This window comes from Acartia tonsa, chromosome 11 (genome assembly GCF_053477335.1).
Source record: "Acartia tonsa isolate MP-2025a chromosome 11, ASM5347733v1, whole genome shotgun sequence".
In the NCBI taxonomy this organism is placed as follows: domain Eukaryota; kingdom Metazoa; phylum Arthropoda; class Copepoda; order Calanoida; family Acartiidae; genus Acartia; species Acartia tonsa.
Window position 1 is genome coordinate 11,782,117 of NC_137270.1, and position 27,388 is coordinate 11,809,504.

Genomic DNA, 27,388 nt, shown 5'->3' on the forward strand with positions numbered 1-27,388 from the left:
TATAAGTTGTTTGTATCTTTAAATAAAAAAAAGTATTAAAAAGTATTTTTTGTTTGTTTTTTATTAAAGATTTTCATATTTTTTTAAATTTTTTTTTCAGAACTTAAAATTGAAAAAAAACCAAAAGACCCCGCTGAAATATTTTGTCTCCACCTGGAATCATCAAGGATTTATGTCTATTTTCACCCTACATAGGTCCCAGGGCTCGGCACTTACTTTTGTCTTGATTCAATTCTAGCCCACAGTGAAAAATGTTAATAAATGTTAAAATTATATGCTCCATCTACAACTAATGGGCAGGTTGAAATCGGTTTCCCATGCAATTTGAAATCATTTTACAAATAGGTTGAAAGAAAACTAACAAGCCAAATTATTTTACAATAACATCTTTTAACCTATATATATCCAAATTCATACTTCATACTTGATTTGCTCCAAGACAAATGAATTAAAAACTTCACGCTGATAAGTAGATTTATTATATTTAAGTCATATATAGAAGAAATCAAATAAAATTAACAGAGCAAATAAAATACTGTGTCTTAAGTTTACTTTTTAATAGCGAAGATGCTGAATAAGGTTTCGGACCGTCGATAAAGCTACAAAAGGCGTACCTACCTATTTTTCTTTTATAAAGGTTTCGTGATTTTCTATTATATTTTCTTTAATAGTTTTCCATGCTTACAACGCAATTTTACCCGTATTTGGACGATTGTGACTTTTACTGTTTGAAATACTAACATTTCATCGCACCTTTGAGGGTAAAGTGGAGATACACTAGATTTTTTGGCTTTAATATAAAAAAGAAGACAAGACTATGGCTATATTTTATTGGAGTGGTTCATTTCCCTTAAAATAGCCTAAAAAAATTAAAAAGTTTGGAGTCATTGTTCCAGTCATTTAAAAGGTCTTGCTATACACACATACAGTAAATTGAATTTCCTGTACTTTAAAATTGAGCACATAAAAGTTTGGTGGTTTTCTATGTAATAGTTGATAAGATTTTCTGGTTCCAATAAAATTCACCAACTTTAATCTTTAAATAGAATGACCTAACTTTCTCTAAAATATGATATAGGGAGGTCTAGTGTATCTGAAGTAACAAAATATTAATAAATCTCTGGATACCTAAGACTATTTATCTTTGGTACTTCAAAACTTTTTCAATAATAATATTAAATTCCAAAAGCTTTGACATTTTATAATAGTTAATCCTAATATAAAAGTAAAAGGATCTGTGTCTCTGTCTGTCGGTGTGTTCTAAAGGATCTCGTTAACCACGGCCCAATATTATATGGTTCTCCTTTATAGTGCAGCTTCACATAGGTCCTGGGAAGGTTTTTAACTATTTTAGAGGTAACTGTCAAAGTTAAAGAACCCCTAGAAAAAAAGCGTACTAATTTTTTTTCACTCCTTTTTATAACTTTTATAACTAGACAAAAATGAGAGGCAACCTTACCTTAATTGCCTCTTAGAGGTATCTAGGGGCGTAGCCGTTATTATTATAAAACAATGAGAAAAAAGTAGACATACCAGAATTAAAAGAGCAGCTTTGCTCCTCCAAAACACAGTAACTTTTCCCATTGACATTGAATGGAAATTTAGGCAGTTTCATTTTACGTCTATCCAAGAATAAAAGAAGATATATAGTATCTAATAAGTTAAGTTAACTTTTTAGAAATCCAATTTGTTTAAGTAGAATTGGAGTGTCCTGGTGACCCTTATTGTCTAGTTATAAAAAGGAGTGAAAAAAAATTAGTACGCTTTTTTTCTAGGGGTTCTTTAACCTTGGATTTATTTTCATTGGGTTTTTAAAAAAACCCTGGGTGGGTTTTTTTGTATGCCCACCCTGATTTTCAATCAAGGGTTGGTATAAAAACAATCCAAAAATACTGAACAGGTTATTCTGGGTTTTGAAATCAAAAAAAACAAACACTGAATTTGTTTCATCATTGTTAATAAATTCTATTCTATTCTATCATCCATATTTTCTCGTGTTTTTCTACTTGCCATACTTGTTTTTCTTGAATTTTGTAGGATTTACAAATTCCTATATTCCAATAGGTTGCACAGGTGTAATTTCATACCACATTGGTTTACAATGGGGTTGGCATATTCTAGAAAAATATTTAAAGCAAATTTAGAAAATATTAATATAATATATATTGTTTTACTCAGATGTTCCATTATTTATTTCTGATTCTTTTAATACATGAAACATCGTTTTAGATTTCTCACTATATACTTCTTTACTTGTCTAGTATTCATTAGTAACAGACTAATATCTGTTGGATTAGAACCGGTTTTTATCCATATGAAAAAACTATGTCTAGCATCGTATTATATCCACTTTTCAACGTATATAAAAATGTACAATCAAATGATCAAAACCAGTTTTTTAGCCTCTGCCTTTGGAATCTCGAGGCTATTTAACTGATTTAATTTTATAATTGTACATTTTATTTCCGCGGAAAGCTGTTTATAATAGGACGCGAGAAATAACTATTCTTGCTAATTGTGCTTTTATTAAAATCTTACTTAAGATATCTTTTATTTAGCTATATCATTTAAAAAATAAAGTTAATCTGTTGAAAAATATCTTTACTTCGCTATTTACACATCTTTATATAGAGCCTCTTGTATTATAGATCTATATTCTTTGTTTCAACCACCAACTTTTAGGTAAAACAAAAGTAAAAATCAGTAATGGATATCGAATATACGGAGCGAAAGGGATGGGGTGAAGGGAGTGGAATAGGGTAATCGTTATTTTAGCCCGCTGCAAGTTTCACTTATTAGAGAACATGAAAATATGGTGTAAGATCCAAGTACCTAATAAATCGATTTAATGAAAATATTAAGCAAAAAGTTTCAGTATATAATATTTCATTATTTTCAACAGAACTGACAGTCAGGTGGTTTCAACCCTTCTCAGTTGGTTTCAACCCTTCTTGTCGTCAAGACGTCATTAATAAGCTCCTGCTTTCAAAGTGTGAGATAGAGTTTGACCGCCAGAAAACCTGTTGTGACCAGCGTGAGTTGAGTGTTTCAACAAACCAACAATATCATCAAGTTTTCTAGATAAGTTTTTTTTTATTATTATAATATATTAAACTATCTAGTTACCCTTTATATTCATTTTTAGCATTTGTCCTTGTCTCTTTTTTCAATAAGTCATGGCACAGAACACCTTTGCTGAAATTGTTAATAATGGAACATTTAGGCCTAGGGCTAATTCAAAAAGGATTAGAGAGGGAAGTGATAGTGATTTTCAACCTCCTAGTGACATTGTTGAGAGGGCTATGATAAATTGGCAAAACGTCACGTCTACCATGGAAAGTTTAGAAAAAAAAGCAGATAATATGGGGTCTGACCAAGAAACAGCTAAAAGTTTAGTCAGCAAACTGTCGCCTATTTTGAATGATACAGCAGAACTGCTTATGCTTCTAGCCAGAAAGGTTGGGGGGGCTAGAAAAAGCGGCTGACTCTACTAAGGCAACCTTGACCAAAAACGTAGTATGTGGGAATTTAGTAAACTCTGTTGAAACTTCGGTTGCCTATAAAAAGTGCTGTGAAGACTTAAAGGCAACAGCCACTCAATGTAAGATTATTGATTTGGACTTTGGGGCAAACCTAAAAGAGCACGGGGAAATAGTTAAAAAGGCTAAGGAATCCTTGGAAGAAATTGCTGAATTGAAAGATATCATCGCTAGAGCACAGATCATACCACTTGCTAAACAAACAACTTTGCGCAATGGTAAAAACACCATTCCGTTTATTATTAAGACTAAAAGTAAGGAAGATAGGGCAATGGTAGTTAAAGAAGTAAGCAAAAGTGGTCTAAAAACCCCTTTTCATTGGCCTAAATCAATTGTTGACGATATTACAAAAATACGTGTTCAACTATCTAACTTTAAGAATGAGAAAATTGACCTGACAGACAAACATATTCTTATTAGACCCAATACTGAAACTGGTAGATCTTTATTTATTTCCTATCGTGAAAAAGATTCTAATAAACCATGGATACATCTCCAAAATGTTAAAGTACCAGCAGATTCTAAACTTGTTTCACAATTTAAGCAACAGCCATGCTATTCTGAATACTTCAAGCTTTAAAAATACCGTTATTTCAATTGAATGTTTTTGTTTTTGCTATGGTTTGCATAGTTCTAGTTAGATTGAACAGAAGTTCTAATAAAATAAAGATTCCTGTTTTTCAAACAATTTATCCCCTCTTTTTCTCTACCCCTCTACTAATTAATATGTATTCAAACCTCTATTTTGAAACATCTTCTAACAATTATACAAGGTTTAGTCTTATCTACAACAGATTAAATTCAGTTAATTTTTATTTAGTTACTTGCTCATCTTTTATTAAGATTTATAAATTTATGTTTAATGAATAGTTTAAGTTTCGTTGAAAAGATTTATATTCAAAATGTTAATTCAACACAAGATGTTTCTTTACTTAAGGATATTAATTTTAGTTCTCTTAATTGCAATTCAATCAACATAAGCACTTACAATGTAGGTAAAGCATCATTAAACAAGTTTAAACTTAAAATTAACTAAACCTGATATACTGTTCATTCAGGATATTAGATTAAATAATAAAGAAAGTATTTTTAGTAAAGAAGCACGTTTTAATATGGCTGGCAGTTATATATCTTATTGCAATAGTTCAAAGGCAGATAGGGGTGTAGCGATTTTAATCAAACAAACACTAAAATATGAAATAATTAAAAGCTTTTGTTCCACTGATGAAAATATTTTGATTCTAGATTTAAAAATTAATGAATGTAGAATTTCATTGATATCGTGCTATGGGCCAATTCAAAATAACAACAAAAATTTCTTTAAACAATTAAGGGAGAAAATAATGAGCATTGGAAATACATTTTACATAATTGCAGGGGATTTAAATGCAATACCTACAACTATACAACCAGAACAAGGTCTCGAACACTTAGACTTGATAAATACAAATTCATTACCAAATTTTGAACATTGTAAAGAACTTTCTTTGTGGATAGAAGAAAATTTTTGTGTGGACTTATTTAGATTGCTTCATCCGACTAAATTAGAATTTAGTTATGTTCCTTTTTCAAATACTAAAACAAACAGAAGTAGAATTGATCAGGTTCTTATTAGTCCACAGCTTTCAACAATTTTTAACTCATGCAAGTATGAGCCATTTAAAGCGTCTATATTTGACCACAAGCAAGTTTTTTTCAACACATATCAAAATACTTCTAAACGTGAATGTACTATTAATTCTTCATTATTAGATATTGATGGTCTTACTGAGTGTGTCCGAATCGATGTTTACGAGCTGGTTCTACAACACTGTGATGTTCCTAACAAGCTACATCTACAAGACATCATTTCTCAGATAAGTTTAGCATTCAGATTAAAGAATGACCTAAGTTTGACAGAATTTAAAAATGATAGGCTAATATTGTTCTGGATTGAACAAAAAGATAAGGCTATTAATTATCTCTTTGATTTACTTCCTCCTTTAAATGACTTGTATGAAATGCCTTTAAATATTAGTCATGATGCTTTCCTTGAAGTTTTGTTAAATTGTGTTAAAAATTCTATAATAAGCTTTCAATCAAACTTTTTTAAGAGCAGTAGAAAAATACAAAAAGATTTGTCAAAGTCATTAAACGCATTGAAGTGTGGAAATGTCACAGATAAAACTGTACTTAATAAAATCATTGATATTGAAAACAGTCTGAGTAAAATGGAAGATGAAGAAAATTATCGTAGGTTAGAGACTTCTGGGTATTTCCACATTTTAAATGCAGAAAAGGCCTCAAAAACATTTAGTAGTTTGCTAAAAAATTCAAAAAAAGCTGACTCTATCTCACAAATTAAGAATGACTTAGGTGAATCTTTTACATGTGAGAATGAAAGGAATGAGTTTTTAACAAACCACTTTAAAAACAAATTTGGCACAGCCTTTATTTCCAATTCTTCTCTCTTTGATTTTTTGGGCAATAATGTAAATCACCCAAAAATATTAGAACATAAATTAAATAACACAGATAGAGAAAAATTAGAGGCAGACATTTCTATTAATGAATTAAAAGAGTCACTTTGTTCAGCTAATTTAAATTCTAGTGTAGGACCAGATGGTATTCCTTATAGAATGTTGGTTAAGTTTTGGGACATTTTAAGCTTACCTTTACTGAGAGGCTTTAAAGAAATGATTAATAAAAAACAGTTAAGAGGCATGCTAAGATGTGGTAAAATTAGACTTATAGCCAAAAAAAATTCTGACCTTTCAAAAATTAAATCTTGGAGAACAATTTTTTGTTTGTCTACTGTGTACAAAATTTTCTCTGGGGTTATTGACAATAGGTTAAAAAAAGTAATTGATAAAATAAATATCAGATCTCAAAAAGCCTATTCTTCTAAATACACTATTCAGGAAAATTTGATTCAAATTTATGAACTAATTTCTAAAACTTTAGCTTCCAACTCGTCTCTAGCAATTGCTTTAATTGACTTTCACTCAGCCTTTGACTGTATTGGACATGGATATTTAAGAGATGTATTGGAATTTATGAATTTTGGCCCAAATATGATAAATATGATTTTAACATGCATGAATGATAGATTTGCCCACATTCTGACCGATACTGGAATAACACCTAACTTTCCCATGAAAGTTGGTTATATGCAAGGTGATAGGCCAAGTCCTAACATTTTTAAAATTGCCCTAACCCCTTTATTACTTATTATATCAATTAACAATGAAATTGTAATACCAAGAGCTATACCTTTTAAATTGACAGACACAGATACACAGCCAGACCCTGAATCAGCATTTGCCGATGATTGTAATGTTGCATTTACTCCAACTGCCATTGCTTTACAAACTATTTTTCAAATTCTTACCTACTTTGCACAAGTTTCTAATTTAAGAACTAATGTAAACAAAACCAAAATTTGTATTATAGGAAGGAAGCCATCAAATGATTTTTTTCTGGAATTGGATTTAATTGGTATTGAATTGGTTGATGATTTTGATATTTTAGGTTTACATTTTGATTCAAAACTGTCTAATATGCAAAATAATTGGAACAAAGTTGTCGCTAAAATGTCAAAAGTTAGAAATTTTTGGGCACTTTTCTACCTTACTACACCTGGAAAAATTGCAATTATAAAGGGATTCATGTTACCTTTACTGAATTATGTAGGGGCAGTTGTCTTTCCATCTGAAGATATAATTTTGCAAATTGAAAATCTCATTATTTCCTTCTTATGTCAAAGTAGACTAATTGCAAAATCTAAAATCTTTTCAAGTGTTGAAAATGGAGGTTTAGGAATACCAAAAGTAATAGATTTTTTACGCTCTTTAGATATTTTAATGTATAAAAAATCCTTATCTATAGTAGATACTTGGGCTTTAGAAATAAAAAATACTAGATGTCAAGCAAATGATCCATTTTATTTCAATGAAAAATTAGATAAGAATATTAATCCTATTTTATCTAGAATTATTGAATCATATATAATATTTTCAAATTCATTTTGGCTAAACCATGATAACATAAAAGATATGAGAATTTTTAAAAATAATTTCTTTTGTAATAGTGAAAAACAAATTGTAAGCAGGGCAATTTTTACAGAAACAACATGGGTACGCTATGAAAATGATATTAAGTCAATTTGTTTTGGAGACCTGTTAAATATTGATAATATATGTCTAGATTATAGAAACTTTAACATCAAATCAAAGGTCAACTTCAATTACATGGAATTTTTAAGACTTCGAGGATTTGTTCAGCACAATATTGCTTTATATAGGTGTAAACTTTCAAAACCCCAAACTAAAATCAGTTCACTTTTTTTAAAGCCAAAAGTAAAGTCAAAACATTTTCGTTACTTCTTATCAAATGATGATCAGAGGATAGAAAAGTGTAAGTCTTACTTAAATAGGTATAACTGGGCGAAAATAAGAGAATTTGACATAGAGAGAGAGTGTAAATGGCAAAAAGTATGGACTTTTTCCTTCTTACCAATAAATATCCGAGAATTTGCATTTAGGTCCATAAACAATTATAACTATTTTAACGCTAATATCTCAAATTTTAGGCTAGAATCTCCAGAATGTACACTTTGTAAGCTTGACCGGAATCTACCCGCACCGAGAGAAACAACACAACACTTTTTTCTGGACTGTCCCGTCACCACAAACTTTACAACAAACTACTTCACAGAATTTCTACAGAATATGGAATTTAATTTCGACTCAAGCTGGCTGTTATTAGGAGTCCCAAAAACGCTCACCAGTAATATTATTAATGTAGTTAATATTGAAATTACACTTGTGTTATTTTTTATCTTTCAGTCAAGACTGAAAAAAAAGCTTCCATTAAATTCAAATCTACTTGAATTTATTTCCTTTCAAAGAAAATTTTTGTTTAAAAACAAAAATTATAAATTAGGATATGAAAAATTAACAACATTTCAATTTGACCCGGGATAAATGTCATGTTTTGAGTATAGAAAGAAAACTACCTGCAAATGAGGGCATTTTTAAAAAGTGTTTGTTTATTTAAATTCGTATGTAATATATATATACTATACTCTACACTTACAACAAACACACCAAATCGTTAGACACACTTAAGTATTTCACCTCAACTTCATCTCACCTGTAAAATCTACAGGTGGGTATTGATAAATAAAGTGTAGTAAAAAAAGAATGATCCCGAGGATAATTATTTCTTGTGATTCTTAACTTTAACCATATGAATTTAAGCCTGTTTTTCATATGGTGACGTTTAGACCTTCAAGAAAAATTACCTCATCCAATAGAGGGTCAGTATACAACCTTAACAATAATCTTGAGGTGGAGCTTTTGGTGATCTGCCCATTAAAGCATTCTGCAGTTTTCATTTAACAGGCCACACTTATTTATCCCTCCTTAGCAATTTTAAGTTCAGCTGTGTATCCATTATACACATTTTTATATTAAGGATTAGTACCTATTGACCTAATATTTTTTATCATGAATATTATATTTTACTTCTCGATGACGATTATTTTTCTTTCTGGAACTTACTGAAGTTTTATTTTTTTTTGTATAAATTGGACATATTTTGAGAAGATATTATGTTGAATTAGTATTGACCTAATTTAAATGTACACTTTTTATGTTAAACGGCAAAATTTCTTTCTTTGTATTGCTTACTTCTGCTTTACAATGAACTTACACTTTCTATAAGAGAATATCTTGGATTAGTCCTTATTTAATATTGTTATAATAACTCTTTTTATGTATATAGTTAAGACAAATAAAGAATCAAATAATAATAATGACAGTCAGGTGGTAAGATATATTTTTCCCACAAAACATCCCCCATCCCCTGTGACTTGATGAGTACATATTTTAATTAAAATCCTTGTTCCTATCTTACTCTCTTTCTAGACAGGTCCTGCAGATGTTCTGTAACAGCAAGGTTGCAAGTTTACATAAGCAGAAATATACTGTAACTAAATAATGCTTAACAATTTTGTGTCTTTTAATCTAGATTAAAATCTTAGCTGTAGGAAATAGTAGAAGCTTAAGATACTCATTTTCATTTATCAGGGAAGTACAGAGTTATAATTTAAGCATTAACATATATAGGAATTAGTACAGGTAGTAGTAATCTTTTTAAAAAGTAAAAACTATTAAGGCTTTAAGCAGAAAAAAATCAGCTATTTATGTTGTACATCTCGGTTCATAGAAAGAAAACGAAGAAGAGAGTTTCGTCGTAATTTCACAGTAGCTTAACTCCTATTTCTAGCCCCGCGGGGGGCTCTAACCCTACGGGGCAATCATTAACATTTACCTAACCTGACCTAAAATAACCTATCAAATGCTACTATAAAAATACGACGAAACCCGATTAGATTTTTTTCTTGATCCCACATCCTTAACAAGCATGGCTGTGAACAGCGAAGCAAAGTCCATCTTATAGCGCTTAGCAATGCGCTTTAAGAGAAATAATGGCCCTTTGCTATTCCAGGTTTATTATATACATATTGAAGAAACCATGTCATTGACATTTTTTACATGAAATATACATCGTATGGGTTTTACAGACAGTCATTTGTTTTATAAAGTAGGTCGCCTTGCTAACAAAAAATAATTGTATGTATTATATGAATAATTTCCAATTATAGAAATATATAAATTGGGAATCAATACCATAAAGGAAAAAGTGAGATGAAAAGAAAATTCAGATATTCAACATAAATGGAAAAAGAACAAGAACAATTATAACTTAAAGCAACGTAGCTAAATAATACAATCCCATACATATAATATTATGTAAGTCTGCTTGTATGTCCATTAAGATCCCATAAACGACGTTTGTCTGTTTGTATATCCGTTAAGATCTCTTAAACGACTTTACACCGTATTTTAGAATATATAATGAAAAATTATCATTACTGTATGTCTACAATCTTGATGAAAAAGACTATGGACTATAAAATAATGTGCATCCCCAATTATGAAACATAAAAATTATTGATAGAAAACTTTGATACTATTAGATAATCAAGATATAAACAAGTAATAATATTTTTAAGTAAAGTAATGAAAGCTCGTGTCTATAATACTTTAGGTACCGGTATGATTTACCGTCCCCTCCCTCCCTAATTACTGTACTTAGGGTAAGGGGGGGAAATTTCGGTTTTTTTTCGGTTTTTTTGAAAAAAAATGGGGTAAATATTAATATTTTCAAATGAAACCAAGACCAGTAGAAAGCTTACGGAAAGGACTATCAGGTCCTAAAAGGACATTATCCTAGGACTTTTAGAAGTTGGCCGAAATTGACCGCAAAAAAGTTACCGATATTTCCCCACCACCGGGGTAAATATCGGTAATTTTTTTCAACCTAAAAAAAATCGATGAAAAACGGCCAAACGGCCAGTCGAACATAAATAATCATAATTAGTATAGGTTATAGGGATTATCCACAAAAAGTTTCATAATGATCGGACTATTCCTTCTATGTTAAAAATGAATTTTTTTGAAAGACGCGAATTTTCGATTTTTTTTTTCAAAAAATTTTGTTTAAAAAACTTAAAATTAATATAAGAAAAAAACTTATTTTATTACTTTTTAGGCCTGATCCTTAAAAAGCTCACATTGAACTATAGATTTAGCCCAAAAAACGTGAAAATTGATTAAAAATTGACCTCAAAAATTGAATTTGAAGCAAAAGTGTCATCTTTGACAAAAATTCACCATTTTCACCCTGCATACATTTTCATTTTAAATATTTCTTTCTGTTCATTTTTATCTAGGAATAACATGATATTGTGTCAAAATGTTGTTTATAACATCAATAGGGTTAATCTAGGTTGTTAGTAGGTAAGATATTCAGGCTCAAAAAAACCCTAAAACTGAACCTAACCTTAATTAAAATTTCTTATTTAAATTTTGAGCCCCGGAGGGTTAGGGGTTAGCGGCAGTGGGGTGACTTCTAAACTAGAAGTTAGTTTATAAGCATGAATGCTTAAGTATAAGAAATCATCTCTCTTGGTCAAATAGTTCCTGAGAAAATTAAGGTTAGGTTCAATTTTAAATTTTATTTGAGCCCCGGAGGGCTAGGGGTTGGCGGGGGGGGGGGAGTGACTTCCAAACTAGAAGGTAGCTTAAAAGCATAAAAGCTTAAGTTTAAGAAATCATATCTATTGGTCAAATGGTTCCTGAGTAAAAATTAAAGTTAGGTTCATTTTTAGGGTTTTTTTAGCCCCGGAGGGCTAGGGGTTGGTGGCAAGGGGGTGACTTCTAATCTAGAAGTTAGTTTATAAGCATAAAAGCTAAAGTTTAAGAAATCATCTCTACTGGTCAAATAGTTTCTGAAAAAGTTAAGGTTAGGTTCATTTTAAGGGTTTTTTGAGCCCCGGGGGGCTAGGGGTTGGCGGCAGGGGGGCAACTTCTAAACTTAAACTTAGTTTATAAGTATAAAAGCTTAAGTTTAAGAAATCATCTCAATTGGTCAAATGGTTCCTGAGAAAATTAAGGTTAGGTTCATTTTTCGGTTTTTTTTGAGCCCCAGAGGGCTAGGGGTTGGTGGCAGGGGGGTGATTTCTAAACTAGAAAGTAGTTTATAAGCATAAAAGCTTAAGTTTAAGAAGTTTTCTCTATTGGTCAAATGGTTCCTGAGAAAATTAAGGTTAGGTTAATTTTTAGGTTTTTTTGAGCCCCGGAGGGCTAGGGGCTGGCGGCAAGGGGGTGACTTCTAAACTAGAAGGTAGTTTATAAGCATAAAAGCTTAAGTTTAAGAAATCATCTCTATTGGTCAAATGGTTCCTGAGAAAATTAAGGTTAGGTTAGTGAAATACATATGGTAAATTATTTTTGGAAATTACCGATTTTTCCCCCGGCGCCAACTTTGGTCATTTTTGAAAAAAATATTAACCCGATTTTAAAGCTCAACGGATTTGAAAAAGCGGGCAATTTCTAGTTCAAAAAGTTTTTCAGATCAGCTCTAGGTCTTACCAATTTTTGTGTAGGTCGATCTTTACACACCTACTAAAAAATTTTTGGGAAAAAAAATGTTTTCGTCCGACTTTGAGACCCAATAAGTACCCTTAATATTCATCTCACAAAAAATTCATTTTATACTTTTTTGTAGGCAATTTAATAAGGAACAAATTTGCTTTTATGTTTTTTTCTGTCATTTGAAAGGAACATGGAGAAAAAGGTCATTTAATGAAGGTAGGTCGAAATTACCGAGAATAGCCCCTTACCGAAACTTCCCCCCCCCTTACCCTAGTAATTAACAATTAAAGTAACTTTTTAAAACTAAAAATTTATCCTTGGGTATTTGAAATAGTAGTGTCTTACTCTTATTAAAGCAATTAAAAGCAGGCATATTACTCCAGTCCCTCTCAGAGTTGGCGACAGAGCTTCAGTGGGCAGGAATAGTAGAAAGAAATGAATATTCTAAAATATGAAATTATCATATTCAAATGTAGAAATTGGAATAAGGTTACACGGATAAAATGAATTGTTAATAAAGCAAAAAAAAATAACTTTTTAATACGGCTAGTCCGAGGTGTTATTTGAACCGGTCATAAAGAAAAATTTTTTTTTATTAAAAATCTCCTCATGGCAGATCAAACAAATGTCACTAAAGCAATCTACAAGTTGTCAAATACTTGCATGGGATTTTTTTAGCGCTAATGGTGTTCTTTTGACTAAAACAAAGCGTTCGACTGATACCAGATAGCATGTTATATCAATAAGCAGTGTTCCGGAGCCGGGAGCAGCAACATTTTTGGTGGAGCCGGATCCGGAGCCGTATTTTTCGTTAAAAACGGCTCCGGCTCCGGACTAGCTAAATATGATTTTTTAAAGTAATATTATAATTTGGCAACGGTCTATTTCCATATAATAAACTGAAAAACTATTGTTACTTAACAAATAGACACACATCCTTCTACTTTTATATAGCTTTAATCAAATAAAAGCAAAATATTTTATATTATTTATTTTATTTTATCAAATTCAATAATGAAAAAAAAATTGATATATTAATTTTAAGGTAGGAGCCGGAGCCGGAGCTGGAGCCGGAGCCGCATCAAAATTATACGGCTCCGACACCCTGTCATTAAGCTTCATAAATATATAAACCCTTAATCCACAATCCTTCATCTTTTAATTTCATTGAATTATAGAATAAAGGATAGAAAAGAAAATGATTATTTTATTCAGTTTCTAATTTTAATGAGAGCTTTGTAGATTCTATTTAAAATCATTAAGGATAATAATACTCAACTAAAACTTTCATACCTATATAAATATAATATAAAGTCTTAACAATTCTAGAATCATTCATGAGATAAAAAAAAAATGCTACATACCAAAAAATAAATCATCTTTTAATCTTCAATAAATCTTTTTCAACAAAATATAACATTTTAACATTAAACAAAAAAATGATAGAATCATCCGCTAAATATTTTTTTTGTAGCAAAGCTTCTCTTAAATAACATCTTCCTCTGTACGTATGACTTGTAACTCAACTGTCTGTCATTCCGTCCGTTATGAAAGGGGGGGGGGGTGGGTTTTAATGCAACCATCTCGTAATCAGTGATTAAATGGCACTTAGAATTCGAATTTCTATCTAAAATTTTTCATGAGTAATCCTTGGTAGGTCTATTTTCCCTAAATCGAACAAAAACTTGGAAAAGTAACGGCTGGCAGCTCAGCCGTTTAGCCGTTTTTTGCCTATTTTCAGGGCAAATTTATCATTAATTATGTAGGAATCAACTTTTTAAAACATATTTTTGGTTTAATTCATGTTAAATGATAGCAATAACCAATTTTTAAATTTCTAGTACCAACAGCTACCGGCTAGAACCGTTTGATAAGGTTTTTGGGTGAGAAAAAGTATTATGCGAAGATAGGTTTCGTGACTTTTTTGCTCTTAAGATAGTAATAAAATGGCAAAACAACTGAACCACCAGCCGTTAGCCGTTACTTTTCCAACTTTTTGTTCGATTTAGGGAAAATAGACCTACCAAGGATTATTCATGCAAAATTTCTGATCAAAATTCGAATTCTAAGTGCCATTTAATCATTGATTACGAGATGGTTGCATCAAAAAACCCCCCCTTATTTTCATATAACTTTCTGTAGTAGGCCAACTGTATGTGATATTTAGTTTTGATTGTGTATTTTTCACTCAGGTAGATTTTTTAGGAATTGATATTTTTGTACAACACAAATCAATGCTAAATTAATTTTAGAAATTATAATGTTCGATTGTCAAATAACGTGGTAAAAAACTAAAAATCTTTGAAATACAGGTCTTAGAAATACATTTTTATTAATAAACTATAAATAGGTAAATAATAAAAACGCATTTATTGGAAATACCCCCTTTGAAGTTTTTGTAAATTTAAGTAAAGTCATTTGGCAAAACTATAAAATTTCAAGTTGTTATTTAAAAACAAAACACTAGAACTTAATTAGAATCCTATTTCAAAACATGCTCGGAATAAAAACACTTCATTCCAGTAATTCATAAGTGATGGCTTAATTATGGTGCCTTCCTTCAAAGATATTATCGGGCACTGAACCCCCATTATTTTTTATAAAATATGAAATTGTGTAATAACCCCTGCGGGGCTACCGATTAATATAACCTAACCTGAGCTAACGTAATTTAAGGAGGGAGGTCTGTACTCGACTTGGTACTTTATGGAAAACCAGTGATAAGCCTATTTTCTCTATGGTGAATACATAACACTCATAAGTAGTTTGATGTTAGAAGCAAAAAAAAAAAGTTTTTATTCAAAAGATACCTATCCCTATATTTATGTTATCCCCTCCTAATTTTCATATCTCTTCTATGATCTGAAAAAATAATACAGAAATTTGGGGTATAGACATTTGAAAAAAAAAGGTAAAACTAGGAATCATAGCAACTTAATCATATCTATGGGCATCACCCTAATATGTGAAGGTTTATGTACACTAGTTTTTTATGGGACCTACTGTTTTTAATGGCAGTCCACACATTATACCAGACTAGAGAAATTAAAAAGGGGGATGTAGGTTGTGTTAAAAAATCCGTTTAAGTGTGAGTAAGCTTCCAGTCAAAAGCGATTATTAAGTCTAACTGTTCCTAATATTGAAAAAAAATTGTATTAGAATTAAACGCATTTTTAATAACAATTAGACTTAATAATCGCTTTTGATTGGCAGCTGACTCACACTTTTACGGATTTTTAACACAACCTACCTCCCCCTTCAGTATTATTTTACCTAACCTTCAAGAAAAAACCTCCTTTTTTAAAAAAAGATTCTACTACATCAGTCTTTTTCACAGGATCATATCCCTTTAATACTGATATCTTTTGTATGATCTGACAAATTGAAGCTGGTATGTGATCTAGAATACCTCACATACCCTTCAGAGAGAAAGGAATGAATGTTTTAGATTTTTAAAGCAGGGTAATTTCACACAAAGTACCCTGAAACCAACATGCCATTACTTTTTATAAATTTAAATAAGAGGAAATAGTTTAGTTTGTTTATTCCTTTAGGTCAGGTTAGGTTAGGTTAGGTTATATTGCTTACTGGGTAATCCCACAGGGCCAGGCTTAGGAAAAAAATCAACCCGGCTCCACCCCATTTTAATTTATTCTTTAATTAAGGAAGGGTTAGAATTAGTGCTTAACTTGCAAACTTAGTATGAAAGCACCATGATTTCTAACATATGTGTCAAAATTAATAGTGGTAAAAAAAGGAGGAGATATTTTTGTAGAGACTTCGTAATTCAAAGTGAAGGCACTCTATCAACTTTGCATATAGTTATCTGTTTAAAGAGCCAGGACATTTTGATTCATAGCGTTTCAAGTCAATTGAAGTATTATTTCATTATTTAGATTTGTAACCCTTTCCTGGATTGTTTTCAAGTATTAAATTTCAAGTGTAGCGAAACAATCCAAAGTGGGAAATCTAATACAGGATAAACAACCCTTTTTAGCAGCGAAGTTTCCACATAATTTTTCTGTGGGTTGGTCCTCCTTTTCTTTTCGTTGGCTTTTCTAAAATTTAACTTGACATTATTGAAATTTCATTTCTGGACTAAAGGGGGAGGGTTTTAATGTGTCCATCTAGTAATCCATGATTAAACGGCTGAGCTGCCAGCCGCCAGCCGTTACTTTACCAACTTTTTGTTCGATTTAGGGAAATAGACCCACTAAGGATTACTCATGCAAAGTTCTAGATCGAAATTCGAATTCTAAGTGCCATTTTATCATTGATTACAAGATGGTTGCATTAAACCCACCCACCCCCCTTATTCTAAAGTTTTTAGACAATTAGCGTTGTTGCATTTGACCCATATAGTATATTTCTATTTTCAGTTTAATTTCTGACGATTTAGTACCGGTTTCAATTAAAGAGAAGCCCATTTAGGAAAATAAAAATTCGAATTACTTTGGTATGAAATAATACACCTAATCACCCATTTCACTAGGAATTAAAATTCGCAGAAAGATTACTTTAGCTTTTAATTTTAATTACCGGGGTAAAGTACCATTAAAACTTTTAAAATAAACATTAAAATGTAGACATTATACTTTAGTTATGTCTACTAAAAGATAAATAGAATAGACAACTAATAATAGAATACACAATGTCCTGAACGGAGAGGTCCATGAGAGTAGGGGGTAGCCCCCCCCCCCCACCAAAAAAAAAATTATGTTTTTAAAAAAAATTCAGGTTTTTTCTTAAACAAATCTTCTAATTTAGAATGTCTATAAGCCATTATTATCAAAAGGAAAGTAAAGTATATTAAGGAATGTAAAGTATATTGAGGAAAAGAGATTTTTGAAAAATTGAAAAATCTTTAATGTAATAAAAAATATCAAAAGATTAACAACAAGATTATTTCCATGCTACAAAGTAGAACAATAAAACTTCAGAATGTTTATGTCTGGCCCAGTTCTTATCAAAGTTTTGAAATGAAAAATAGTTGTAAATGAATACCTCCTCTAACTTGTTTATTGCGTGTTTTTAATACCTTAACTTCAAGCCTTTTGCCTACAGCTTCCCTTAATGGTGTAGCTTCTCTTAAAAATGTATTTAGTAACAATTCAGACATAAGTACGTCATTTTATGAATGTATTAATTTGGACACCTAAACTTTAAGCCTATTGCCCTAATCTTACTTTAGAAAATATTTTTTAAAGATTATTAGGATCGTGGAAAGAAAACGAAGTTGCAAGTTTCATTGCATTTTCAGAGTAGAATTTCTCCTATCTAGCCCATGCGGAGGCTACAATCCTCCAGGGCAATTATTAAGATTTAACTAACCTATTCTAAAATAACCTATTATAAGCTAAAGTTAAAATACGACGAAACCCGAAACTTCGTTTTCTTTCTATGATCGGATTATTATTGTATCAATATAAAATCCTTTTAATCTTTATTGCCAAAATAGTCAATTAACTTTAATAAAAAATCGCTATTAATGAATAATCATATCCTAGTTGGCTCTAATTTTCGGTCATAACAAAATTTATATGTTTCAAAACAACTTGTTTCTAGGTTTCAAACTTTAGACAATTTTCAAAGATAATTCTATCCAATATTATAACAGCAGGATATAACACTTGACAGACAGAAAGCTTATTGTAAAACAAAATATTACTGAAAACTACAGGATCTGCTCTGGTGTTTAATAGTCTGTATTTTCCGCACCCCTTTTTCTATTTAATAATGGGTTTTAGTTAAATTACTTGTAAAATGTTGAAACAGACAAACCCTTATAATATAATTAAAGATATATATTGAAAGGACTTTTATAAACAGACAGTAGTACAGACGAATCTAAGAGAGAAAGATACTTGGGCATCTAAACAGTTGTCTAAATAAAGTTTAGATATACTCACAAAATTAAAATATAGACTTGGTAAAAATGATTCTACATAAATATAAAACGAATAACATCATTACCATGCAGACAGGCGTTACCAAATGCACCTTCAACACTCAAAATCCTACAACCTCGAATTTAAGGACAAAAATGTTTTACTATGTTCTTTACATATGGTCAAAAAAAATTTAAGGTGGGACTGTATAGAAAATGATTATCTAGCATATAAGTTAAACATATGCATTTTATTGGAGATTTTATGTATGATTAAATATTTACTTTACTTACTTCATTTTAAATAGACAGGTGAATTAATAAAAAGTGGGCCAGCAATACAGTTAATATTTACTATCTGATAGGTTTCCTTTTCACAAAAAAACGTTAGGTTAAGTTCGATCTTTAAGGTTTTTATAGTTAGTTTAGGATGGTGAAGTGGCATGATTCAGACCCCTTCAATGGGTTAGGTTATTGAGTGCAATCTCGTGAAGGTGAAATGCCAATTGAAACGTCTTTTGCAACCATATAAAGCATTCTATTTACCAATATTAAGGCTACATATGTATACTTTAGCACTACAAACCATATTTCAGCATTCTATGTATATTACGAACCTATGTGTTGCATTAGGCTCAATTCAAATTTTAGAGTTTGGTAAATATTGAAGATATTTTAGATACGTACATTACCCCGTCCCGGATTTGAAAAATGTTGTTAAAATTTTTGCCCCCAGCCAAAATATGGTTGATTTATGCATAGAAATGACCCATGCAAAATATTTTTTCTGTAATGCAAAAATTGCGACGGTACAAGCACTGCAAAGTTTTTGAAATCTGCAAAAAACCCTGTTTTTATGGCTTTTTTGGGGCTTTTGTACCATCCCAATTTTAAAGATTTTTACAAAATTTCAATTCAAGTGTGTTGATATATACCTGAAATTTACCAAAAAAAAAGGGGGCAGTCTCAATTATAACATATGAAGGTGTAGCAAGTAATATTCCAAATACAAAATTGTCAAATTGCATACATATATAATAGGATTGGGCCGGATACTTTTTTGGACAGATACTGGATATCTGGCTGATTTACAATGCTGGATATCCGGCAAATATATGTTATTTGGCCAGATATTCGGTTATTTGGCCGGATATCCGATTATTTGGCCGGATATCCGGTAATCCGGCCAGTTATCCGGTTATTCGGCCGATGTTCTTTTATTCGGCCAGATATCCGGTAATTTGCCATTTAACGATTATCTGTCATTAGAAATCAACCGGATATCCGGTATCCAGCCAAAAAAGTATCGGCCCAACCCTATTATATATGTATGCAATTGTTTCTTCTTTACAGTAAAGTTTCTGATAGATCCAGGGAATGTTTCAGTTATTACCACTTAGATAAAATTAGAGGATCGACCCTTCTCTAAGGTGCCCAAGAGTCCTTTAGAAGTGTTACCGCTAGAAAGTACTATGGGTAAGCTCTTCTTGTGAAACTTAGATAATTTTTAACATTATCTTCTTATGTGTCATTATTCATTGTTCATCTCTGTTAATTTTGTACTGACCTAATGGAAAGAACTGTCTTAGATTATAAAAGATGTTCGGTGCTTTCCCTTAAAGTGTCTTTTGATCCCTGATAACCGCTCCCTCCTTATATTAACTTGCAAGGGTCCCTGGTACCCAATATAAACTATCCAAACTAGACCCTATATAATTAAAAAAAAAAAAACTAGAAAGTATCCCTTCCTTTTTTCAAGGTCGGGAGATGGGGGGGAGGAGGGTATGTGCTCGACTTGGCACTTGGGAAACTGGCAATAATTTCAATTAAACTTACGTCTTCAATATATCAAAAACGAAAGCTATAAAGCAGAAGTACCGATTGCAGAGTTGCTACACTTTCTAAACCCTTATTGTTACTGGAATCATCAACCAAAGTTTTCAATCAAAAAATTTCAACTTGCTTAGATTAAATAAAAGAGCTAACCTTTACGGAGTTTGTTCAGACTCATATTATAGAAAAGATTTGCATTTAAGTATCAGAAATTGATGGGACAAAATAGGCCGTTTAATACACTAGTCCCAAAAGTTTGAAAATAACCTTTTCTTATTCGTTGACTTAATAACTTTAGGGACTTTCAATAAATTTTGATGGATTGGTTTATTAATTTGAATGTTCAATCGTTTCTACCACTAATTCTAATCTACAGAAGGGTTAATTTTGTGTATTATTAATGGGGATGTACATCCATTCATTAGCCATAGTCTCATCCCTTAGATCCCTCGGTAACATGTTATTTCTTGTTATGTAATAAAAATTAAAGTGTTCAAGTTATTATACGACTTTGGGTACGGGGATCTAGAGGGATAAGACAATGGCTGATAAATTTATTTGTATATCCCATGATGATACTCAATCTGACCCTTTTTTGTTGATTACATAGTGGTTGAAACGTTTGATCACTAAACCTAATGAACCAACCAACTAAAATTCAATAAAAGTCTCCAAAGTTGTTGAGCCAAGAAATAAAAAAAATGTTATTATAAATCTTCCGGGACTAGTGTATTAAACAGCCCAATGTCCCCTCCCTCCCTAGTTATTATTAGACTTGTGATACACTCTTGTATAGTTCAGGAAGGGAGGGGACATTGAGGTGTTTATTAAATTAGTCCCCAAAGTGTTATAACGGTGTTTTCTTACATTAGGGTTATAACATTGGAGAAATTCTAGTTTTAATCTACAGAAGGGATAATTTTTTGCATCATTATTGGGGATGTATATCAATTTATTAGACATTGTCTTATCCCTTTAAATTCTTGAATAACTTTGAATAACTTTGAATAACTTTGGGTACAGGGATCTAGATAGAGAAGACAATAGCTGATAAATACCCCATGATAATACACAAACTTACCCTTTCTGTTGATTACAATATGGTAAATTTCAGGTATATATCAACACACTTGAATTGAAATTTTGTAAAAATCTTTAAAATTGGGATGGTACAAAAGCCCCAAAAAAGCCATAAAAACAGGGTTTTTTGCAGATTTTAAAAACTTTGCAGTGCTTGTACCGTCGCGATTTTTGCACTACAGAAAAAATATTTTGCATGGGTCATTTTTATGCATAAATCAACCATATTTTGGGTGGGGGCAAAAATTTTAACAAAATTTTTCAAATCCGGGACGGGGTAACGTACATGGTGGTTAATAAATATATATATTCTTAAATTTTAGAGTATTTTGTAGTGATAAATAAGATTTAAACATGAAGGGGCAGATATTTATAAATAAATTCTTCTGCATCATAGAAATCATCAAAAGAAAAATATTAGAGGTGGATTCTTTAAAAAAAATTAGGGTCGCTTAGTGAGGCAAAATTGTTTTGTAAAAAAATCTTTCAAAATCACATAAAAATCTACAAGAATTAAACAAAATCTTATGTTAATAACCCTTTGTGATTTTATTCAATTTTTGTAGATTTTTTATGCGATTTTGGAGGATTTTCCACAAAAATAATTTTGCCTTACTAAGTGACTCAAATTATTTTTAAGAATCCACCTCAGATTAATATATATATACATTTAAACACTTCAAAGAATTGTAAAATTATAAGCAAGAAAACAAATACCTAAGGTTAGTTAAAAAGTAAGAACTTAGTATGATTATAGGAATCTTCAAGAAACTTTCTGCGGTTAATCTTTAATAAAATCCAAAGATATAAATGAAATTTTGACATATGGATACTTTGAAAACCAATCATTAGGCGAACACAAATATAACCTAAGGTTGCAAACATATTTTATAATATTTTTTTAGACACCCTACAAATTCATGTACAGTACATGCATATTTATATAAATGTAAATTTTTAGATTAAATTCTAATTTAAAATATTGAATAAACTTTTCTGAATTTAGAAATTATCTATTATTAGGTATAATTCAAAAGAATTAAATACATCAAATTTTTAATAAGGTGCGGTCTCTTTTTAAAAAGTAGAAAAACACATTAGGAAAGAAACAGACAAAACACTTTTCAATTTTTTCAAATGATTTATTTCAATCTTAATTATCAAGAACCATTTTAATCCCATGCCAAGGGTCATTTATACGGATAAAAAGTAAATGTCCCTTCTTTTAATTTTTTCTAGAATTGACTCTTAAAACTAAAGTAAATGGTTTATAATAAGTGTTCCTAATCAAGGATTACTTAGTTTTAGATTAGTAACAAATAGAATCACTTAATATCTCCTGAATAAACATAATAACGTTGATGGCCTGATCGTTTACTTTATACCGTTAATAGATATAGCATATACGACTACGTGGATATTATGACAGGGGAAAAAATTATTGTCAATTTAAATTCCCAATAAGAACATGATTTGTTAATCAGTTAGTTCATCCAGTAAGAGGGGAGGGAATATGGTAATGGGGTTGACTGGGAAGATAGTTATTTTACCCTGCTATAAGTTTCACAGAGTACATGATAATCTGGTATAAGATACAAGTAATAATAAAATCATTATCTTATTATAAAACTTAAGGTACCCTGAGCTGGATCTTTAAATCGTTTTTATAGTGCGCTGAATCGGGGCGATTTAGAGGTGAACCGTAGGTCCGCTGGTGGTTAGCCACAGCGCGCCTATAAAACATGGATTTATATAAGATTTTCGGCACGGTGTTGTTAAATCGCCTGCGCACTCACTAAAATATCGATACGTGCCGATACAATTTTTAACTTAAACTGGGTCAGTAAGGTGTTTTATATAAAAAAAAATATATAATTTATTTTAAAAATAACTATAAAATGTTTTCACGATAGTTTTGCAATAAAATATTAAACTAATTTTAAAAAATATTTATTTAATAAATATAAATCACCCCGATTTAGCGCGGCAATGCCACTAGTTGAGTACCATTGCCCCGCCGGTTCGGCGCAACTGACCGCGCTGAATCGCCCATGCCATTTCAATTTAAAGATTGGTATTTAATAATTTGATGGCGCGCTGAATGAATCGCTCCGGTTTAAATCACCTATAAACGATTTAAAGATCCAGCTCTGTTCTCATATATATATTCTATTAATCTTGTCCCAATCTCATGTTGAAAGTTGCACAAAAATTAAACTAGAGCATGATATTCAAAGTAGCAAAGCTACTCTATTATAAATTTGTCTGGCAGTACGTAGGTGTGTTTACAAGCCCTTCATATTGATTCTTAATAAAGCTTTATATCATAAAATATCCTATGATATAAAGTAGTAGTTTATTATGCTTACGATTTCAATAACCATTGAACTGATTTGAGTTCAACCTTTATATGAAAGCCTCATACAGGTTCCGGGTTGGTTTAAGGGTAAATTATTTTTTAGATTTAAATCGTAGGATGCTTCAAGGCTATTTTAGTTTTTCACCGAGTGTCATTGCCGGTTCAAATCGGGGTGATTTATTTAATAAATAACTATTTTTTTTTAATTACTTTAATATTTTATTGCAAAACTATCGTGAAAACATTTTTATAGTTATTTTTAAAATAAATTATATATTAATGTTTTATATAAAATACCATGCTGACACGGAATTTTACATAAAATGCCTTACTGACACGGCTTATGTAATAAAGTTGTACTGGCGCGGATCGATATTTTATTGAGTGTCGCAAGCGATTTAACAACACCGTGCCGAAAATCTTTTAAATATCTATGTTTTATAGGCGCGCTGTGGCTAACCACCAGCGCACCAACGGTTCACCTCTGAATCGCCCCGATTCAGCGCACTATAAAAACGATTTAAAGATCCAGCTTAGGTACCTAGTCCAAAAAAAATTTTGTTTAAGAATTTTTTTGAAATGTAATTTTGAATTACCTACTTGTCCACAAAAAAAATATATTCCAATAGTTACTATTCTAAGATCTGAGATGTTTCTTAAACACATCTTATTCTTTATATAACAATTTTGACTTTTATCATTTTAAAATTTAACTTCCATCTCTTTCTGGTCTTCAGAAATAAACGATTGTGTAAATTGGGTATCTTTTTTTCAAACCAACATTTCTGAGACATAGCATGGCAGTTGCACAAAATGAAAATAAGAAACAGTGGCTTGAGAGTTGTTGCTGCCAAAAATGAACACGTACTGGTAACAAATATGATAGGAGTGGCGGTTTTTTGTAATTTTGTCGCCTTTTCTTTAAAAGTTCTTTATTATGTTATTAGATCAACGCAAGGACATTGGAAAATGTAAGTACTGCAGCTGCTATTTTACTTTGGTTATGTTATTTTCACCAGAAATTAAAAATGGAACGGACAAAAACATCCACCTTAAACTAATAATGTCTATATGCCTGAATTACATCCCAGGATAAATCCTTTCCTCTCATCTCCACTTCACATCAAAACTTAGAAGAGTGGTTAGAATAGAGTTCATGTTGTGCCAGTCTTTGTCATTGTACACTCTATCTATAACCATATCCTATTGCATAAAGTAGTAAGGATTTTCTTGTAAAAAGCTTAGGGTTTCAATAGCTACTGAACTGATTACGTTCTACATTTTAGGGAAGCTTAAAGTAACTTAGATCCAAGGATGGTTTTAGGCTATTTTTTTCCCCCCCTGCTTACTTAATCCTTTGAATTCTAAGCTTTTAGATGATGAGGCTTGCAATATCCTGTGTACAAATGTATGCCTGCGGCAATATTGGATCCATATTTTGCAGGAAACCGGTGTATTTGGCTAAGACAGGTTTTAGGCTATTTTGCAGAGGTTTATGTTTGTCTATTACTGTAAGTCAGCGCAAATTGAATTAAATTGGATAATAATGGGTTAGCGCCGTATGGTTATAACTTATAACCCCGCAAGATGGGTTTCATTTATTAATAGGAATTTTAATCAATGAAAATAAAAAGTTGCTTATATTTGCAGTATGCACCCTTAATACTCAATTCTAAAACTCTATTTAACGTCCTAACTTTTGATATCATTACTCTAGCGGAAAATGCATACGAATTCCTAATTTAGATAAAATGTTCAAACATCAGATAGATGGATAGAAAAGACAGATGAATGAGAATTTTTTGTAAGAAAGATAAAACATAAAAAAAAGTTTGGACAGACGTATTATTAATAGTAGGTATGTTATAAATTAAAAATTAAGATAGAAAATTCATACCAAACTATTTTATGTTTTAATAATATTATTCTGAATACTTTAGTCGTCCAAAATATCATCTGAGATTTCAAAGAGATAGTTAAGGGAATAGAGTCATAGACTCAGAGAGTTGCTACATTTCAGCAGTTTTACTAGGGGACACCTTTTATAGTGAATTTCCCCCACTTTAGATCAGACCAAATCCTTACCAGAACCAACCAGAACTTTCTTCCTCTATACGATAAGTTAGTAATCTTTTTTTGTCTGTAGTGAAGGATCTCGCTAACCGCTGGACCTATATGGTTATCCTTTACAGTGAAGCTTCGAATCTAAACACTCCCAGTAAAAATGCCCCCAACCCCCAAAAAATACTCTTTGTTTTTAAAACTCAAATGGAATTAGTTGGGAATCATTTTTTTACCCCTCAAACCTTAAGTGCCCCTAGAGGCTTTTAGGGGCGTAGCCGCTAGTGTAAACTAGAAAGTGCAAGTAAAGCTTTGTTTGTCCTGTTCTACTATTTTATTATGTTGAAACGAGGGAACATTTTATTTGATATGTTATTCCTACGGGACTAATATCTAATACCAACCCACTTAGAATTATATTGGATTTGTTATTATAATGGATAAATCCTATATAAGCCTCAGTATTTTGTATTTTAAGCTATCGATTGCATTTTGAGAAAAGTAAAGATAAAATAAGACAGGCAGAGAAATAGGCCGACAAATACACAAGGTTTATTTCATATTAGGTAAAGGATATATTTTTTTAATAGATTTTTGGTTAGGTATCTAGATCTAACATAATTGAAATACCAATTTAATGTACGTTCGTTGGTTCCGTTTAAAAATTAAGAGAAATTATTTTTTTAATCTCACATTTCTAATATTTTACAATACAATGAAATAGGTAAGTACTTTGGCAATTTTTCAACGTTACAGAAATTATTAATAGTACCTACTCCTTTAAAACTAAAAATCTTAATGGCCATGGGAGGTAAAACTTGGATATAATAAGTAACACGAAAACTTAATTAGGTTTGGTGACTTTTATAACATCATATGCGGTATATAATATCAATAATAAATATAAAATATATCTTTAATATCAATCAATATATCGCCAAAACATATGTTTTTTTAGTACAATTTGTTAAAAAATGTGTTATTGAACATGGTGAAGAACTAAATCGCTTACCTGATCATCTGGAAAGCCAGGATCCGGGGTGGGCGTGCCTGGCAGATTCTGCAGCGGCCCACCTGAAAAAGTACGTTATTATTATTAAGGCCTAACATTTTGTTTCATGTTATAATTGCAGGCCGAACTAAAGGATATTTACTTCTTAAAGCCACTGCGAAACTTTCATAAATTATCCTTAATAAAAGTAAGGAGTGTGCTGTGTTTAGAAAAGGATCTCACTAACCGCTGAACTGATATGGATTTCCTTTACAGTAAATTTTCTTTAAGGTCCAGGGAAGGTGTATAACTATTTGAGGGAGGGTATCTCCACCCTCCCCAAGAGAAATCTCCTCTAGAGACTTCTAGGGGCAGAACCTCTAGTGTTTTTTTTAATGAAGAACAAGAAATATTTTCAAAATGAAATATTAAAGAAAATGATACCTGGGAATCCCGACAGGTGATCCTGACCGGCTCCCTGCTCCGCAAACTGATGATTCTGATGACCGTGGCCATGGCCATGTCCGTGACCGCCCGGTCCGCCGGCCTCCAGAAGGCCGCTAGGAAATCCACTGTCATGACCTGCAAATAATATTATTTTCAGAATTGAGAGTTACCATCTTGGAGATTCATAAAATCATAAATCAAAAGACA

At 31.2% G+C, this 27,388-nt stretch overlaps 1 protein-coding gene across 11 annotated transcripts in view; it reads right to left on the minus strand.

The window, feature by feature from the left end:
* LOC145332236 (pumilio homolog 2-like) overlaps positions 1-27,388 on the minus strand; it is a 186,486-nt gene that overhangs the window by 147,497 nt on the left and 11,601 nt on the right. For all 11 annotated transcript variants that reach the window (XR_013884097.1, XR_013884099.1, XR_013884096.1 and 8 more), the window contains exons 10-11: positions 27,179-27,316; positions 26,756-26,817 (exon numbers count right to left, since the gene is read on the minus strand). Coding sequence is in view for 1 of the 11 variants with exons in the window: in XM_080177189.1 (XP_080033315.1) it covers positions 26,756-26,817; positions 27,179-27,316 (200 nt within the window). In the remaining 10 variants the exon portion in view is untranslated. The remainder of the gene's footprint in view (positions 1-26,755; positions 26,818-27,178; positions 27,317-27,388) is intronic.